Source organism: Halichoeres trimaculatus, unplaced genomic scaffold, assembly GCF_033239565.1.
Source record: "Halichoeres trimaculatus isolate MK-OKI-2021-1 unplaced genomic scaffold, fHalTri1.1 fHalTri1_scaffold_18, whole genome shotgun sequence".
In the NCBI taxonomy this organism is placed as follows: domain Eukaryota; kingdom Metazoa; phylum Chordata; class Actinopteri; order Labriformes; family Labridae; genus Halichoeres; species Halichoeres trimaculatus.
In genome coordinates, this window is record NW_027437196.1 from 5251925 (window position 1) to 5269100 (window position 17176).

The following is a 17176-nucleotide window of genomic DNA, read 5'->3' on the forward strand; positions in this document are numbered from 1 at the left end:
CTTTCTGTCAGCATACAGTGGGTGACCTCTTACCTTCTCTGCCTTCTCCTGCTGCCGTTTCTTCTCCTCCGCATTGGCTCTGCGTTTCTGCTCCTTCTTCTTCTGCTCCTCCATCTTCCTCCCTCGCTCCTCGGCGCAGCGCTCCAGCTGCTTCTGGACACGCCGCTCCTTGTCCTGCAGCAGCTCTGAGATCTCTGAGCACACGTGCACAACACACAGAGTATTAACTGAGATGCACAGAAAATAAAAACAGGAAAACGCTGCAACAGAACTGATTTGGACACATCAGTAGAGACGGATGCTGAGACTGTGTTTTCATCTTGCTGTTGTCGTATTTATAGTTTCCCTGCTCTGTTTTATGAAGATGATGGCTGCACATCAAAGCATGTGAAATGGGATTTGAAGTTTACCTGTAGGGCTCCTCTGACTGGACGGTGAACGACAAGGAGAAGCATTCCTACTGGAGACTGTCTGTGCAGCAGGAGGAGCCAGCGCTGTGTTTTGGAGAGAAAAAAATCAGACGTGATTCATGCACCAGCTGGCCGACACGGCTAAAAATATTAACTCTCGAGCGGAGAGCGTGGCTGCTGCATTTATCAATACAGAAAAGACCCCAATACTCGCAAGTCATAGCGTGCAACTGCAATAAATCTCATGTCAGTCACTGAATCGCCTTTGGGGTCAGGTGTCAGTGGAAGCTGTCATCGTGGGACCTCAGAGTGTAACCCTCAGCCCTCTTCCTGTGAAGCTGTTTTCCCTTAATATGTCAAGCTGAAACATTGAATCTGCCTGAGGACGACAATAGACCAAGTCCGTGCACACAAACAAACAAACAGGAGGGGACAGCTGCTCTTCTCAACCACTTCTGCATGATTAGATATGCAAAAACATGCAAATCTGAGATCCCAGAGGTCCTTGTGCTTAAATCCATCTTCATTGAAGATTACGTCACAGGTGAAAAATGCATCCCATAAGGCGTATGACAGGAACCCTGAGCTGATGATGACATTAAACGCATTAATGAAGGGAAACGGATGATAAAGGCGCATTTAGCAGTCACTTGGGACAAATGGGAGGTATTAATAGGGACCAGTTATGTAATACAGACAGAGGAAGTATCTACTTTCGTCTTTTTTCTAGCAAAATTTCGTTGAGATTACAGACATCATTCAATTTTTGCACCAATAAAAGCTACTTAAAATACCCCAAAGTATTTGCTTAGAAAGATGACATCAAATGATATGTTAAACTATGCAATGAACTGATAAATACATTAAAATAGAAAGAGCAACTAAGAAAAAACAGGGGACAAATGTTTTTAATGATGATGTCTATGGATTTTAAATCGATAATCCGCCAAAAGTCAAATAAAAAAACAAACTGTATCATAAAATAATCCCTAACTTTGACCAAATCTGCCTTGAAATACGAACTATTTAAATGAGAGTCTGTTAAACTCGGGTCTGCAGCCACATTTCACACCCATTCCTCCGCAACTACACTGAATTATAGGAATTAAAAACCTTCTGTTCTTACCTGACATCTCAGGGCGGCTTGATGCCACTTCAGTCATCGTAACGGTCGTCGAATAGCTTCACCGGACACACCTGACAGGAGCCAGAAAACCGTTAGATAGCACCGGAGAACGCCCGGTGCACAATGACTCAGGGAAAGACGGAGGAAAATATGATGCTAGGAGTGAGGAGCCTATGGAGGAGCGAGAGGGGAGGAGGGGGACGCATATGCCTCCCGAGGTGGATTAAATGTATACATTCTCGTTTTGTTTGTATTATAGCCTATATAAAGCTAAAAAGCCCAACATTTACTACCTTTCACCTCGAAAACCACTGTTTAACAGATAAAAAGACACAATTCATCGTAACTGATATTTATCTTCAGTTGGTAGCAAATGTGTCTTATTTTCCATCACTTTGTAAGAATAAATACACGATATATTTCTCATTTTGATAGCATTCGTGTAGAAAACTCACCCAACTGTTTGTGCTAAAGGGTTAGAAAGTTTAACGGTTGGCATCAATATGATGGCGTCACTGTGACCGTATCACATTTGGCTAATTTTCATATTAATGCGCTGATCCTACTCGCGCCGGCACACGTCGCCTGGCAACTATAAAAGCTGCTCGAGCCTAACAGAAGAAACACCTTACCATCGACTCTGATTATATGTTTAACGGCTTCGTTCATCCTAAATACTCCGAGTGATTGTGATAAAAATGTCCCGACGCCATGTATGCTTCTGTAAACGCTCACGTGCCCGTCGTATTTATTTATTTTTTTAACCAAACGGTCGGCTCGTGTCAGAACCACGGTGCACGTGCCAGGCACAATTCGCGCCCCCAGCGGCGCGTTACGTCATAAATTCAACAAATAATATGGGTCACCACACAGACACACACATGAAGCAGTTTACTGAGTCATGTCAGATGGCAGCTCTAAAAATAACTACAGTGTTGTTGTTTTTTTCTTGAAATTAACGAACATGAAGACAATCACGACGGTAGATCCATGGAGTAAATACACAAATTCACTTTGAATCTGTTGGTACTTACCTACTTCTGATTCCTGAAGACTGCAAAGCACATACTTTCATATTTGGATTATAATAGCACAATATTTATCAGAAAATTGAGGTTAACTCTGGGATTCATACATTTTTAAAAGTCTTTCCAAACTAAAGTCTCCTTCATTTGATTGTTTATGCCCTCTATCAGCAAATAACACTTTGCTGACATCAATAATAAGTTGCAGTCTACTGACAGTATATTTAAGGTCCAAGTAAACTAATTTTGATGTGACACTTATTTAGCCACAGAAAAATAACAGTTTTAATAGTCTGAGAATTTTTTTGCGATAACTCAGATTATTTTATCCAAAGTAGCTTTTAATTTTGGGTCATTTACTTTTTAAATGCCTAAAACTCTGCACTCCAGAAGCCTCCTCCACTGTTGCTACTATCCTAGAGTCAGTAGCCACGGTTACATGAGGAGTTTTTCCATCTTTCAGAATGAAATTTTTCTGAATGACTTTTCCGAAAACAAAAGTATATATGGAAAGGAATATTCCAATCTCTGGTCTACATTCGCTGCTTTAATCAAACAGAATACTCAATGGGGCATGCGCAAACGTAAACAAATGGAAACAAATTGAGGAACGTCATATCTGAGCATGCGCTGAAAGAACGCCCCCTGACAACTTTCCATTTGAGTGAATACATGATACCTCAATAGGTTTGGGGAAAGGAATATTCCACCCCTTTAAAACCAATTAAATGTCCATTCGGATTGGCACTTTTCTTTCGTAATGAGGTGTATACAAAGGTTAAATTCTTTCCGTTTGAGCAAATAAACTGAATGCAAGCAGAATATTTGGGTCCATGTATACGTGGCTACTGCTGTCCTAAGTTAAATGCCAAGTTACAAAATATGGGGTATGTTTTGGACTCTGCCTGTCTTCCCCTACATCTTCAAGGAAAGAGGTTCAGAAAGACCTTTTTATAGCACAGTTACTGCAGTGAAATGACTCAAGGAGGCGACTACTTTCATTATGTTTCAAAATATCTGTTTGAGATTTCACCTTGGGAAATTCTTGAAAAATAGAGAAACAGACTAAAGCAATGCTAGCACTTGTTGGAGAACATACCAAACAGCCTGGTCAGACACAGGGCGGGGATGTTGATTCACAGTGAAGGCTGACTCGTGCTAATAATATGTCCCCTGTCTGCTCAGAGGTAATGTCCCGTCATCACTCAGCAGTCATGGATGCCCTTGGCTTTGAGATCCGAGGGCCGTAAAGCTCCTGTTATGTTAGTTCAAACTCGCCACCTTAGGACAGGCAAAGGAAGTGCATCCAGTGCTCCAAAAACCTCTAACAGTTGTCAGTGGAGTTAAGATCTTTATTGGAAACCCAGCCTTCAAACATCATAGTACATTTTTTTATTTATCAGAGTTACAGCAACAGCAGCAACAGGGCCCCATGTGATCTGTAGCTGTGGTTCCCAAACTGAGGTGATAGGCCCCGCTATGGAAACATGGAAGGGTTTCCAGAGAGGAGGGGGAGACGGGGAAGGAAAATAAAGTTCTGTATTTGGCTGTTAAAGGATCTTCTAGAGGTTAAGAGAACGTATAAGCTCAAAATTTGAGGTTTTACTGGTGTGTGAGTCTGAAGGTTTGGGAACCACAGCTCCAGCATGGGGCGAGAGTGGCGGGTTGGGCCGAGCTTCACGCTGTGTCCAAGCCACAGAGCGAGCAGCCGAACACGACATGGAAACAAAACAACAGACAGAAACACAAAAAAGGGAAACAATAGAAAAATACATTTTGATTCTTCCTCTGATTTTAAGGAGAGGGATCGCCTTCATTCGGCCAAGGTTGAATCTAAAACGAGCAAACAGTTCATTGAAATACGATGTCAGTGGAATATGACGTTAAAGTTAAATTCCTACAGAGACAGAGCCGTACTCAGTGTTATCATTCCCATCTTCTGTCTTTGATAAACAGCTTTCAAACTGTCTTACAGACTACAATGATACAGACTGCCAAAGGAAACAAAACAAACTAAATGTTTAATCTTTATATTGTCGAATCCAGAGATTCTGTACTTCTTACTAAATTCCACATAGAGTGAAATCAATATAAATACATTTTAAAAAGATGACGCACTTGCTGTGAGATATTTTGCAGTCAAGGTATCGACGTGAACTTCTAAGATTAAACGAGTGTTTCTTGAATACAGACAGAAAAGTAAAGAAAACAACCTCAGTGAATGCCATGAGGCAGGTTTGCTGTTTTGTGTTGATGTTAAGAAAGCAAAAATAAAAAGTATAAACCCAGCACTGCTCCTGATATTCACCTTTAATACGATGCTGGTGATCAGCCTACTCTGATCCTCCATCCTGACAGCTCAAGGAGGAGAAACCAACTGTCTGTGTCCTCCTGCTACAACTGATAACTGCCACAGTCTCTCTAAAGCAGCATCTCATGTTCATTCATGTCAAACAATAAACTCGAAGTACTGATGTTGTTTATTTAATCCCGGTACAAAAAGCACTTTAAGCTCTTCAAAACAACAAAGACGCCAACAGATGTGTTATGAACTGGAATAAAATGAAACATTGTGTAAATCAATTAACTGTATTGGATTGGCATAGGCTGATCTTAATAAAAATAATCATTATTGGTGCGGTGTATCGGCTCAAAATATCCCAATCGAAGCATCTTTTTGTAAAATCCCACCTTCCCCCTCCAGTAGTAGGTCTTTAGATCTGGAAAAGACAGAAAACAGTCATTTTAACTTTGTTCCAATTTTTTTTATATCTACTACCTGCTTTTATTGACCATATTAACATCTGTTCCATCATTCTTACAACATCTTTTCACAGGTTAGCTTGGATTTTATTTCATTAAAAGAGTTATAACTGGTGATTTCAGGGTTTAAGCAAATCATGTGTTGATCTCTCTGAATTCTCATTTGATGTTTTGAACAAGCCAACCAGATCCTGGACCTAGACCTGGGCCTGAGGTCTGACATTTCAGCTTAATTATTTTTTTAAATATAAAAACTGGATAATAAAACCTCTGTAAGCATACTAGATTCAGCAGCAATGCTACCATCGGTCAAAATTAAGAAAACAGTAACAAAAAGCCTCAAAAAAAGCTTTTTTTAACATCCAGTGATGTAAAGTTTGATATTTTTTTATACAGAGAAATGCAGAAATAGAATAAAAAAATAGATTTGAGTTTAATATGGGAGTAGTGAATTAAACTGAAATTTTGCTCATCGTATGGATTATTTCTACGTTTGTTGAATAAAAGCAGAGGTTTAAAAGGGAAGACTGTGTCTCAAACATTGCCTTTGAAATAGAAACCCAGATGGAGATATAAAAAGATACAGGACAGAAGTCCGGTGATATAAACCTGAGAATAAGAAAGAAAAGCTAAGTATAAGATGAAAGGAGCTTACATCATCAATGTCCTCATCATCATCGCCAATGTCATCAAACTGGATCTCATCATCGTCTCCAGGCCCGAAGGTGTCTGTCTCGTTGATTTTGGCTGAAGGAAAAAGACGAAGCGCTTGTTAATGTGGATTACTGATACTGATAGTGGCTGCATGTTGGAGGTTAGACACAGAAATGTTGAAGTGAGGACCTCTGCTGTTTAAAGTCAGCTACTACGCATAACACTGGCTGCATGTGGTAAATTTATTGTTTCTCTGTCGTGTGCAGGTTAACTCACCGTGCTCTGGCAGCTCGCCGTAGGCTTTCAAACTGCGAGCCTCGTCTGCGTTGTACTTGAGGATGACATCAGCTTTGTTATCCTGAAACGCAGGTGAAGGTGTGACGTTTTAATGACACAAAGCCAAACGGGACTTGAACTACTCACTAGGCCTGATGACATGATTTACTGTTGGGTTAAAAGTAGACATGAACAGTGAGTTTACGTGATCAATAAATTGAAATACTACTAACATAAAATAAAAACAAAGACAAATTTAAACATCCATGATAATTAAAAGCCGTAACAGGAAGTGACTGATGTCTAAATAACTGATTTTTTCCTTGATGCATCTGTTTCAAAGAAGCAACGTGACACTTATAAAATCAAACGATACATAAGCAGTTTAAACATACAAGGGAGGGCTGAAAAGTTCATAGCATGACTAAGAAGGAGTTATGCCATAGTGATAAAACTTGGCATGCATTAAAGTCAACATGTTGAGACATTTGCGACATCGTTTATTCTCATATTTACTGACCCTGATGTGGTGTTTGAGGACTTTGAAAAGTAGAAGCTGATATTTGGTGAATATGGATCAAATTTTTCGCCGTGGTGTTATCAATTATCAATATTATCAGAAAAAGGGGTTAACTCTAGGACGTTAACTCCAATATGGTGGCTACATCAGGGGATGATGCTCCAGCTTTATTATCAACTATGGAAAAATGGGCAGCAGAATTTAAGAGGGGTAGGGAGAGCCTTGAAGATGACCCAAGGTCCGGACATCCTGCCACAGCAACAACCCAAGAAAACATTGACCGTGTTGAATAATAAACCATGCTGTAAGAGTCAGAAAATGTTGAATTTAATGCAGGCAAAGTTTTATCACTCCTGCCGAGTCAGGCTCCTAACTTTTCAGCCCATCCTTGTATGTCATATCACAACTTCAGAGATTTGGTGCTACAACTACAAACAGCAAAGCAAAGCTCGTAAAAACAGATCCCAGGAATTCACTGGGAAATGAGCTTAATCAGCCAGAAATAAAATTTTGTTTTCAGTTTTCCTGTCATGTATGAGCAGCCAACACACCTGGTAATCTCTCAGTCCGACCAGGATGATGTCTGACGTGTTGATCCACACCTAGAGGAAAACAGAACAGACAAGAGTCACACTTGGACCCCTTTCACAAATGCACTCCTGAACATTTCTAAACAATCAGGATGACTAGCCCCTGATATTTTCTCAATTAGGTCATCAGTATTTACTCCACCAACGTGAAGTTCGCCTTGTAGGACAGGAAACAGTACCTGTGTAATATCTGCAAGCTATCCAAGATATGTTTAGAGCAGAGCCTGAGGCGATAACAGTATTTTCTTAACCTAACAATGATCAGTTTTTCCCACGGAATGAAGCTCAACACTTATCACAGGTGATCCACATGTGGGCCAGGCTCTACTGAAGACTGTGCTGGACGGTAATCAGTGCAATAATCATTCTGTAACTCGCTCGCAATAAGACATCCTGGAAATGACCGACTGCGTACACCCTGACTTCTTGCAAAAATATTTTAAAATGGAACCAGCCGGGGAAAAGTCCCCTTTGAGTAGAGGAGAATAAAATCTTTCACACGTGAAATTTTTGGGAAATTTTCAGGAGTTCAGTGCGTGTGTGAACACAGCATTTCTAACCCTCACACACAGTGAACTGGAACAACGTTGCCACATGCACAGGGGGTTGACTGACCATTGAGAATATGCTGATGCAGCATTGCATCAGGGGTGAGGGGGTTTCTGTGAGGAAAGGATGGTCGGGAAATTCCTACCTTTTTCCGGAGTTTTCCTCTGATGTGACAGAGCCGCTTGGTTCCATCAAAGCACATGGCCTCCAGACGTCCGTTACCGAGCATTTTAATCACCTGAGCGTACTCTGGAAGACACAAAAGAACAGGTGATGCATCATTTTAGGTGTAAACAGAGCAAAGGGAGTTGAATTATTCAGCATTTATGATTACAAGGTGATAATGTGATACCACAACATCCCCTTCTCATGAATTTAATCGAAGTATGTGATGCACCAATAACCAAAAGGGCTTCTGTGCGTTTTAGGATATAAATAATGTGAGGGAAGTTAATCACACTCTCGCAAAAGAGCAATCTGAAGTTAGTTTATCACTATATGAAGGTGTTTCTGAAGGCATCAAAGCCTTCTCCACACATCAGACTCACTTTCATACCATCAGAGATTCTGGCAGCAGTAAGCACTGCAGCTGAAACTGACTGCAGGCTGACACTACCATCCAGAAAAGGTAGTCACTGCCAACCGGCACAGCACTGCATTACCTCAGAGGTGATGTTTATCACACTGGCTTAACATTTTTATGGTTTATGCAATCAAATTTTGACAAATGTTTTATTTTCTTGGGTCCTACAAGAAGTTTTTCAAGCAATCTTTACAAATGCAAAGGCCTTGTTGGAAGGCGTGTGTTTTTACACCATATAATTATGATTAAAATGATGGTGAGGAAAGAAAATGGTATTTAAGTATTGCTATGAGTCACTTCTATTGTGATTGGTCTACCAACTTCATCAGAACCTCGTCAGCATTTCCATTAGTCCATGATGATGTGTTTTATTTGCCTGTCTGACTGTCAAAACACACAGATAATCACTTAAAATGGTAAAAGAGACTAGATAACTGTTAAAAACTTTTTCTCAAATTGTAATCAAATTAACCTCTAAAGTTCAATTCAAACCTCAAAAGTTGTCTGAATTTTAATTTCTACTATGGTATGACATCCTCACATTTCTACAGGGGTCACATACGGGAGGTATGGAGTTGCTGCAGTGCCCCATGTTGACCAGTGCCAACAGGTTCATGCAGGTTATTCTGGGTCAATGATTTGGCTGCAGTGATGTAAAACTAAACACGTATTTGTTCTCAGAGAGAAATAAACTTTGACAGAGACAGAGCGACGATCTTTGGTTGACAGCTCATACCCAGCCAACAGCTGACTCTCCTGACCCTGGATCACCTAAATAAGACACTAGCAGAACATGTACTCACCCTGTCCGTCCTCTTTGAACACCAGTTCTCTCTTCTCGGACTCATTCTCGTTCTTTCCACGTCGCCGATTCTTTCCTCCCTTACCTTTACAGAGAGAGGGAATGAGATGAGTTAGTTTATGATCCATTTGTTTGGGTTCTGCTTTTATAAGGTCAACTTCACTTTTATTGGCCTAAACTACAGTCATCATCTGTAGAATTAAGTTAAGATGCTTAAAATCTAACAAATACAATCCAAGATAACTCGCAGGACAAATAAATGAGATGAATAGACTCGGTGAGACGGTGTAATGACACAAAATTTAACCCAAATCTGGAATAAACAAGTTTGTCATGTATATATTGACTACTTTATTGAATTAACCTAAACATATTTTAGAAATCACAGAAAATGAACAGTAAAGAAACAGCTGTTAGCGCTTATATGCTTGCAATCTTTATCATGAGGAATTAAAAAGCACTTTGTTCAAACTGACACACTCCCACAACTGTTTATGACAGGCTCATAATCTGTTATGACATAATTCAATCAACTCCTTATGTCAGCTACTATCTGACCAACGGGGTAGTCCAAAGTAGGCGAGAAGTGACAGAAGTTGTAGCATTAGCTTACGGTTTAGTTCGCGTTATGTTGATAGTTGACATGAACCAACGACACTAAAGAGCCGTTTGAGCCCAGGGGTGTTCAAATATGTCTTAATTAATAATCTAACAACCCGATACAATATCAGGTGATGGTTTCTCAAGTGGAATAAAGTACCAGATGTCACGGGCCAGACCGGGGTGGGGTTTAACCAGAAACTAGCCTGTTAGCTGTGCTGGTGTTCTAACGAGTAATGCCCCTGATCGAGATCAGCGATTGAGCTGTTTTGAGCATGCGCAGAACCACAATCCTAAACGCTTCACACCGCCGAGAGATTTCAAAACACTCTTTCTTGCAATCCAAAGTCGGATCACGGATTAGACATCCAGCGCTTACTCCCAATAATGTAAATGTACGAATGTAGTTGTTGGCGATGTAATGTGAGGTGATTCTATTCCGTGAGAATGGACCAGTAGAGCTTCATGGTCCAATGGTGTAAAAACTGTTTCCTCAATATCAAACTCTGAGAAAAGAATTCCCCACCATAATCTTACCGTCATTTTATGGTACATTAACTTATATATCTGAACTCGAGACCATAGATGAATGTCGTGAATTGAACGCCTGATGACGTTTCGATTTCGTCATGGCAGCAGAGATCACCAGAACACCAGTTAGCAACGGAATAACCCTGTTAAGTACGTTAGCTAGCCGGGTAGTGTTTACAAGGTGTTGTGTTACTTCGTCTGGCCGACTCCAAACCTATTATTATCTCAGTTACATTCGTGTTAATCGATTTAATTACATACAAACACCCCTGACGGCTCCATAAAGACTCTAAATCATGCTGCTAACTAGCCTTAGCTGGCCGGTGTCACGTTTTCACTGCGTGTGTCTTCGAGGCGGGCTCGAGAAATATCTGTTAACGTCTTCATCAAGCTCTTACCTTTATTTTTGGGCATATTCTTTCACGCCTCGGTCACTTAAATCCCTTTCGATGGAAACGACTAACTGTAAAAAGTAACTGTTGATAACAATCAGTTGAAGCTCTGATCTAAACTGACTGAAGCTACGTGAAGCTAACGAGTCGCCCTAGATGCTCTATGGCAAATTGCGCATGCGCTAGTAAGGATATTCAAACCCCGGTGCTTTATTGTTAAACGTGTTTGTTACAGGAACAAAGGCCTATTCGTGCAACAAAAATGAAGAAAATGTTCTTCTTTTTACACAGAAATCTCCCTTTATACAGCAGCTTTAAAAGATTTATTGCGTCACGATACCCATTCTAACCGCTATATAATTGTTGAGTGCTAAAAGCCAATATCATTACATGTTAAAGGTTAATTACACTTGAATATCAATACTTGAAGTTGTAAAGGTCAAACATACTCATTTTCAACAAGAAGTTCTCGCTAAAAACCTGATTTTAACACGTCGTAAAGCTTAAAACATCATAATCCAAATTTCATAAACTGTTTGAGATTTTACAAAGCTCAAACTAAATTTCTACATGGTTATGGTGAGAGTGCAGGAAGTAACATTATTTCAGAAAGAAGTTGAACATTTCATTGAGACAGTCATTTGTGTTTATAACAGTATATTAAATCCTTGAATTTGTTCCACAAGGGGAAAATTTAGAGTAAGGATAGATAAAGAAAACAATAATATAAAATTTTGATTAAAAACAATAGAACATCTTCCTTAATAGTATGTAATATATATCCTTTATATATATATATATATATATATATATATATATATATATATATATATATATATATATATATATATATATATATATATATATATATATATATATATATATATATAAATATATATTGGTATGTGTATATGATCATGCTTACATGTACATTCATGTAAAGAAAAAAGGAAAGGGTAATTTGTATTCCTTTTAATTGAGATGTTGAATTGTATCGTCTTTTCAATAAAAATATTTTGAAAAAAAAAAGAACAACAGAACAACTTAATTACAAGAAACATGTAAAATCAAAATGCAAATATCAAATCTGCACCAACTGTTAACATAACAGAGCTGACCACTATACTACACATGGAATAATAAGACAGTGGTGAGGTGCACATGTTGAGATTGTACCAGTTATGCAAACAATTCATTGTGCACATATGCATAAGAATTGTGCAAAAAAATATGTTGAAACAGTTTGAAGGATTGTTACAAAAATAGCATAACAAGAAAATCTTCAAGACTAAGAACATTTCAATTTATCAAACTTTGGAAAAGTAAGAGCAGATGAGCCTGACAATTTCAATTAGTCAATCGTTTAATTAATTAATCAATTATTTTACAATGAAAACATCAATCTTTATTCATATAGCACAAAATTATAACAAACGTTATCCCAAGACACTTTCCAAAAACACATTCTGCGTGGAGAGGAAAAGGAAGAGGTTGAAATCTCCAGCAAGACTTGAGAACAAGATTAACAGTACTCCTCCAGGCCGCCAGGGGAGCGCGCTACACAGGTGCTCCTCCACGTGTGACCAATGTTTGTTTTTATCCAGAGAGGAAGAGGACATTTTAGCATTGAGCCTCTGAGTCTGATCCACAGTGAATTTTCGTTCTGTAGCGGGTGTTTTTTTATTTTAACCTTCCAATGAACGTGGATATATATTGGATATCGGTTGAAAGTGTTTTTTCCTCCGTTAGATAACCAAGTCGCGTGCAAAGTGAAAAATATATACTTCCGTCCGCACGTTGCAGTTTAGCACGTTTGAGGCTAAGCTATCTGCAGCCAACCTGGTCTGTGATACTTCAGCAGCAGGATCAGGGTGAGGCTGGTTTCTGTCTTGATGTTGTCTGTAAATATTATGGAGCATATTGCAGGATCAGTTTTTGGAAATAACGCTTAACGTTGTCTGCTAATGAATGTAGTCAACAAGTCAATCAAGTCAATCATTGATTCGTTATGTGTCATACTCCATAAAGGGGCACAGGTTAAGAGGAAGCAGTCGTTTTTTTAAAATCGCTTTTTCTTCGTCAATCAATCTTCAACATCAGTAAAAGAGAGGCGGCTGATTTCAGTAACGGTCTGTTTTTTATCCAACATCGCGTCATATGACGTAACACAGGGGATTCGCGCGTTCCGGTTCTGCTGTGAGCCGGTGCTCATAAAGGCTGGTAGTGAGTGAGAGCGGGTGTTAGCATCAAAATGGGTTTGTACTGCGTTTGCGCTGGATGCACTAATACTTGCATGACGGGGCATCGAGTCCACAGTTTCCCCAATAGGAAGGCACATGGGGTTCGTTTTCTTGCTTGGGTTCGTTTCGTTCAGATGAAGAGAGGGGACTTTGGTCCTGAATCGGTCACGAGGAACACGGTCGTCTGTGGGGCCCATTTTCGTGAGGAAGATTATATGCCTGGGGATATGATGTCGTTCAGGATGGGATACCGCAGCCTGACCCGGGTGAGACTAATCCCGAATGCAGTCCCGTCGATACACGCAACCCCTAGCTCGGCTTTCCGCGGCAGACGCAAACAAGGATTTGCTGGAAATTCAGCCCGACGTAAACTGAGCACCGTAAGTCTTATTTATGTTTCCAGACACTAAATTAGTGGATATACGAATTTCAACAGGTAGAATGACGGTTATTTAACAGGACCCCTACTCTGTTCTCCACTGGTTCTCCTCACAACACAACTATGGCAGTTATTCCTCCTAATCCTGCCCTGTGACGTCACGTACAATGCCAGTTTCAATGCGGAAGTAAAAACAAACGTACTAAAATGTCACCAGAAGACCCTGTGCTTTATTAATTAAAAATTTTCTTTCAAAATATCATTTGTTAGTTATTTTTGTACCTGCAATATGCTCAAAGTTGACTCTGCCATCCTTTTTTCTCCTTTCAACTCCCAAAACTCATCATGTAACTCAAATATGATTCTTTGCTTCTGGTGTTTCATTAAGAAACCACAGTGACAGGATCATAACACCAAATTCACCTTCATGCTCATAGTATATTTTATAAATTTAAGCATGTAAAATGTTTGTTCAATGGTTGTGTGTCTGAAAACAGTTCCTTGTTTCATGTCTCAGAACCCCTCTGAGCACCTGGCAGCGGGAGTCGTACCTGCAGGAAAAGCAGCATCACCTTCCGTCATGTCCGGGAACCCAAACTGGGAAGCAGCAGGAGGTATGGACGGGATCACCGTGGTGAGAATAGATGACTCACACATCGCAGAGGAGCAGTCTCACGACAGGACGAAGGTGAGAGAAGGAGCTGCGCCGTATCATGACATGGAGTACGCTCTGCCAGAGGAGGAGGGTGTCGGGGAGGAAGAGGAGGAAGGAGTTTACGTCATTGAGTATTCAAATCCTGAAGAGGAGGGACAGAGCTACCAGTTCACGATGTCTGTAGACAGATCGCTCCCTGCCAGGAAGCCGGCGATGACGCATCCTTCAGTTAGAGAAAGCACCAAAGCTCCTTTACCTGTGCCTCAGGTGATGCCCAAAGTGCAGAGGCCACAGAGGCCGAGGGTGGAGCCAAAGTGGAGGCTGAAAGAGGAAGAAGATGTGAAAAAAGAGGAGGTTCTGAGCAATAAGTGTGTGTTGGAGCTGGGAGAGAACTACAGCGATGCGATGAGGAATGATGGGAAAACACTGGTGTGCTCGATGTGTCCGCCGCCCGGCAGGTACTTTAAGAGAGCCTCAGGTTTGGCCGTTCATTTAAAACAAATGCACTACAGGGAGGGGAAGAAGACGTACTTCTGCACGTGGTGCAAGCAAAACGTCCGCACTCAGATTGAACTGGACGCCCACACGAAACGCCATGCCAACCAGGACGCTGTGTACACCTGCTTCCTCTGCGCTTCAGAGACGGAGAGCAAACCAGAGGCTGAGAGGAGGAGCTTCAAAGGCTCCAGGTGGGCCCTGAAGAACCACATGACGAAGGAGCATCCGGGCATCGTCCCAGACTGCCACATCTGTCACAAAAGCTTCAAGCTGCTCACGTCGTACCTGGCAGATCAGTTCAGGCACGTTGGCGTCACGCCGTATCACTGCGCCAGGTGTCAGATTTACGAAATCACAGAGCGGGGTCTGAGCGTTCACATAAAAAACCATGACAAGCCCAAGAAGAAGAAGCAGAGGCTCGGTGAAAACCAGCCGCAGACATTAGCTGAACCTGTCGTCGCTGATAACTCCGCTACGGACGACTCGGATTTCTAACGACTCATCTCTTTCTGAGATTTAAGACTTAAGCTGCAGCAACTCACTGACCTCCTTCCTGTTGGACAGACGTCCATGTTTATGCATCTACCACTGAAAAGAACTCTTTTATGTTTTCTTAAAACATTTTTGTTTTGTATCAGTTTTTTTTCGAAGTTTGTCTTGTTTGTTAGAATCAGCGCCATGTGTCTTCTACCTTCTGTCTGTGTCATGTGCAGAGCGAGTACAGTTTGGTTAGCAGCGGCCTCAGTGGGGAGTGATGAGTAACGTGTTTTCACAGCTTGGAGCTTTCTTTTTAACTTTCAGCCTTGGAGCGGCTTCATTTGTCAGTTTTATGGTTTGAAAAGTGGAGAAACTCTGTGATCTGGTGCATGATGAGAGGGTTTGTCAGGAGTTTGTTCACATTGAAATCAGTTCATTTGCACAAGCAGCTCCACCCAGTCTGAGGTTTAAAGCTGTGGGTGTGGGCCCTGAAGAACACCTTTAGTCTGGCTTCTTTGAGCCTCAGGTGTTGAAGTGATGTTCAGATGTTAAAGTTGTTTTTTCAGGTCATGTCTTCAAGCTTTAAAATAAAACAAAGTCTAACAGCTGTTTTTACGTATTCAGTGAGCAGACAGCTCGGCAGTAACACATTCTTCGTCTAATTCTTCATTTTTTGAGCTTCCAACACTGCTGCTTTCAGGTCTGTTATTGGAGGAAGGAAACATTGATTCATAATGGAAAATGTACAAGCTTTTTGTGAAGATAAAGTTAGTTTTATGTTATTTTTGTTTTAATTAGGTAGTAAGGACTGTTTAACCAGTTAGAAGTCAAAATTGTAATAGAAATGTCAACTCTGATTTCAAAAGGCTAAAGTCTTTAGACACTACACGAAAAGAAATTTAAAGTTAAAGTTTTGGCATAAAAAAGTCACAATTATGAGAAAAAGTTTTGCAGTGGACAGATATACATCAAAACGTCCGTTTTATGAAATAAAAAGTTGAAAAAAGAGGTTTAAAAACGTTATATTCCAAAAAGAGTACAAAGAAAAAAAGTTTTAATTTTAGTGAATTTTTTAAAAAAATCAGAAATATAAGGATAAATAATCTGGAAAAAAAAGTCAAACTATGAGGTATAAAAAGTAAAAAACTGACTATTTTTGACTTTGTGTCTCATAATTGTCTTTTACAAGTTTTATTTTTATATTAACGGCTTTTTCACAATTTTATCCACAAGTTTATGGTCTCTGTTGAATTTTTTTCTCATTATTCTGACTTTTCTTTATTTTTTTTACTATTTTTTTCAACAATATTTCTTTCCTTTTTTTTTTTTTTTTTGTTACTTAAATTTGAGTTTCTGTTGTCGTTTCTTTTAGCAGCTGCAATGAGCGCCCATAAAACACCCTGCACAATGTTTGGCTCCTGTATTTGTTCTCGTTTGTTGTTTAAATACTGATTTTATGATGTGTTAAATCATGTTTCATGCTGCAGCCTCAAACTGACACCGCTCCAGGGTTCATCAAGATCCTAAATGGTGCCAAAATCTGATCTGCTTCAAAAGTTTAAAGAGTGACACTTACAGGAAATAAACTTGGAGAAGATTTAAAGAGTGATGCTTTGATTGAATAAGCCAAAAATGTCTGTCACTTAACTAGAAACTAACCACAAATTCATAGCAGAAAGCTAATTTTTCTGAATTTTTTTTGTTTGTTTACTAGTTTTTCCGCCTTTTTTAGAAAAGTTAAATAGGTGCAGACACACAGGAGCTTTGTGATACCATTTTAAACCCTTTTTAAAGTCTCAATCTGCAGATTGTGAGAGCATCTTTGATTGTGTTGTAACAGAAAAATGAAGCCACACTTTTATGAAAGAATATTTGAAGCATTTAAAATTAACATCGAAAAAACGTTGCATAAGAAAACGATTTGACACAGTAACAGGAAAGACGATGAAAAAGCTGCTTAAATCACTTTAAATGAGTGAGTTTTGGTGCATTTCCACTAACACCAACTACAAAAAACTCTTTTAACACACATTAAGGTTTTTTTTTAGTTTTTTTAAAAAACTTTCTATTTTTATTGAAATGTGTTTTTCAATCAGTCTTTGCTGT

The 17176-nt window shown here is 39.8% G+C and overlaps 3 protein-coding genes across 9 annotated transcripts in view; 1 reads left to right on the forward strand and 2 right to left on the reverse strand.

Moving 5' to 3' along the window:
- map7d2b (MAP7 domain containing 2b) overlaps positions 1-2007 on the reverse strand; it is a 28674-nt gene extending 26667 nt beyond the window's left edge. For 5 of the 6 annotated variants that reach the window (XM_074693350.1, XM_074693349.1, XM_074693348.1 and 2 more), the window contains exons 1-3: positions 1537-1692; positions 411-494; positions 34-194 (exon numbers count right to left, since the gene is read on the reverse strand). In XM_074693350.1, the coding sequence (XP_074549451.1) occupies positions 34-194; positions 411-494; positions 1537-1573 (282 nt within the window). In that variant the 5' untranslated portion in view covers positions 1574-1692. Of the gene's footprint in view, positions 1-33; positions 195-410; positions 495-1536; positions 1693-1991 lie in introns of those variants that run through there. The other variant, XM_074693345.1, reaches the window with a different exon arrangement.
- Positions 2008-3899: 1892 nt separating this feature from the next.
- Positions 3900-11009, reverse strand: eif1axb (eukaryotic translation initiation factor 1A X-linked b). Its single transcript, XM_074694010.1, has 7 exons — positions 10828-11009; positions 9300-9383; positions 8059-8162; positions 7326-7376; positions 6255-6336; positions 5980-6071; positions 3900-5281 (listed from the first exon to the last, which is right to left on the reverse strand). Exons 1-7 carry the CDS (start codon positions 10841-10843, stop codon positions 5276-5278), a joined length of 435 nt encoding a protein of 144 aa, XP_074550111.1. The 5' UTR covers positions 10844-11009; the 3' UTR covers positions 3900-5275.
- A 1400-nt stretch (positions 11010-12409) lies between these two features.
- Positions 12410-15151, forward strand: LOC141807755 (uncharacterized). 2 transcript variants are annotated; one of them, XM_074693951.1, is made up of 2 exons: positions 12410-12692; positions 13958-15151. In XM_074693951.1, exon 2 carries the CDS (start codon positions 14021-14023, stop codon positions 15086-15088), a length of 1068 nt encoding a protein of 355 aa, XP_074550052.1. In that variant the 5' UTR covers positions 12410-12692; positions 13958-14020; the 3' UTR covers positions 15089-15151. The 2 variants fall into 2 exon arrangements, with proteins under 2 accessions (XP_074550052.1, XP_074550051.1); XM_074693950.1 differs by lacking the exon at positions 12410-12692 and adding an exon at positions 12716-13441.
- Positions 15152-17176: the final 2025 nt, after the last annotated feature.

Bases quoted from the DNA above. Each gene is read 5' to 3' on its own strand.
- LOC141807755 (XM_074693950.1), top strand. From the start codon at position 13,073: ATGGGTTTGTACTGCGTTTGCGCTGGATGCACTAATACTTGCATGACG. The intron at 13,442-13,957 runs GTAAGTCTTATT...TTCATGTCTCAG, and splicing joins CCCGACGTAAACTGAGCACC to AACCCCTCTGAGCACCTGGC.
- eif1axb (XM_074694010.1), bottom strand. The intron at 8,163-9,299 runs GTGAGTACATGT...TGTGTCTTCCAG, and splicing joins GTTCAAAGAGGACGGACAGG to AGTACGCTCAGGTGATTAAA. The intron at 7,377-8,058 runs GTAGGAATTTCC...GTTTTCCTCTAG, and splicing joins GAGGAAAACTCCGGAAAAAG to GTGTGGATCAACACGTCAGA.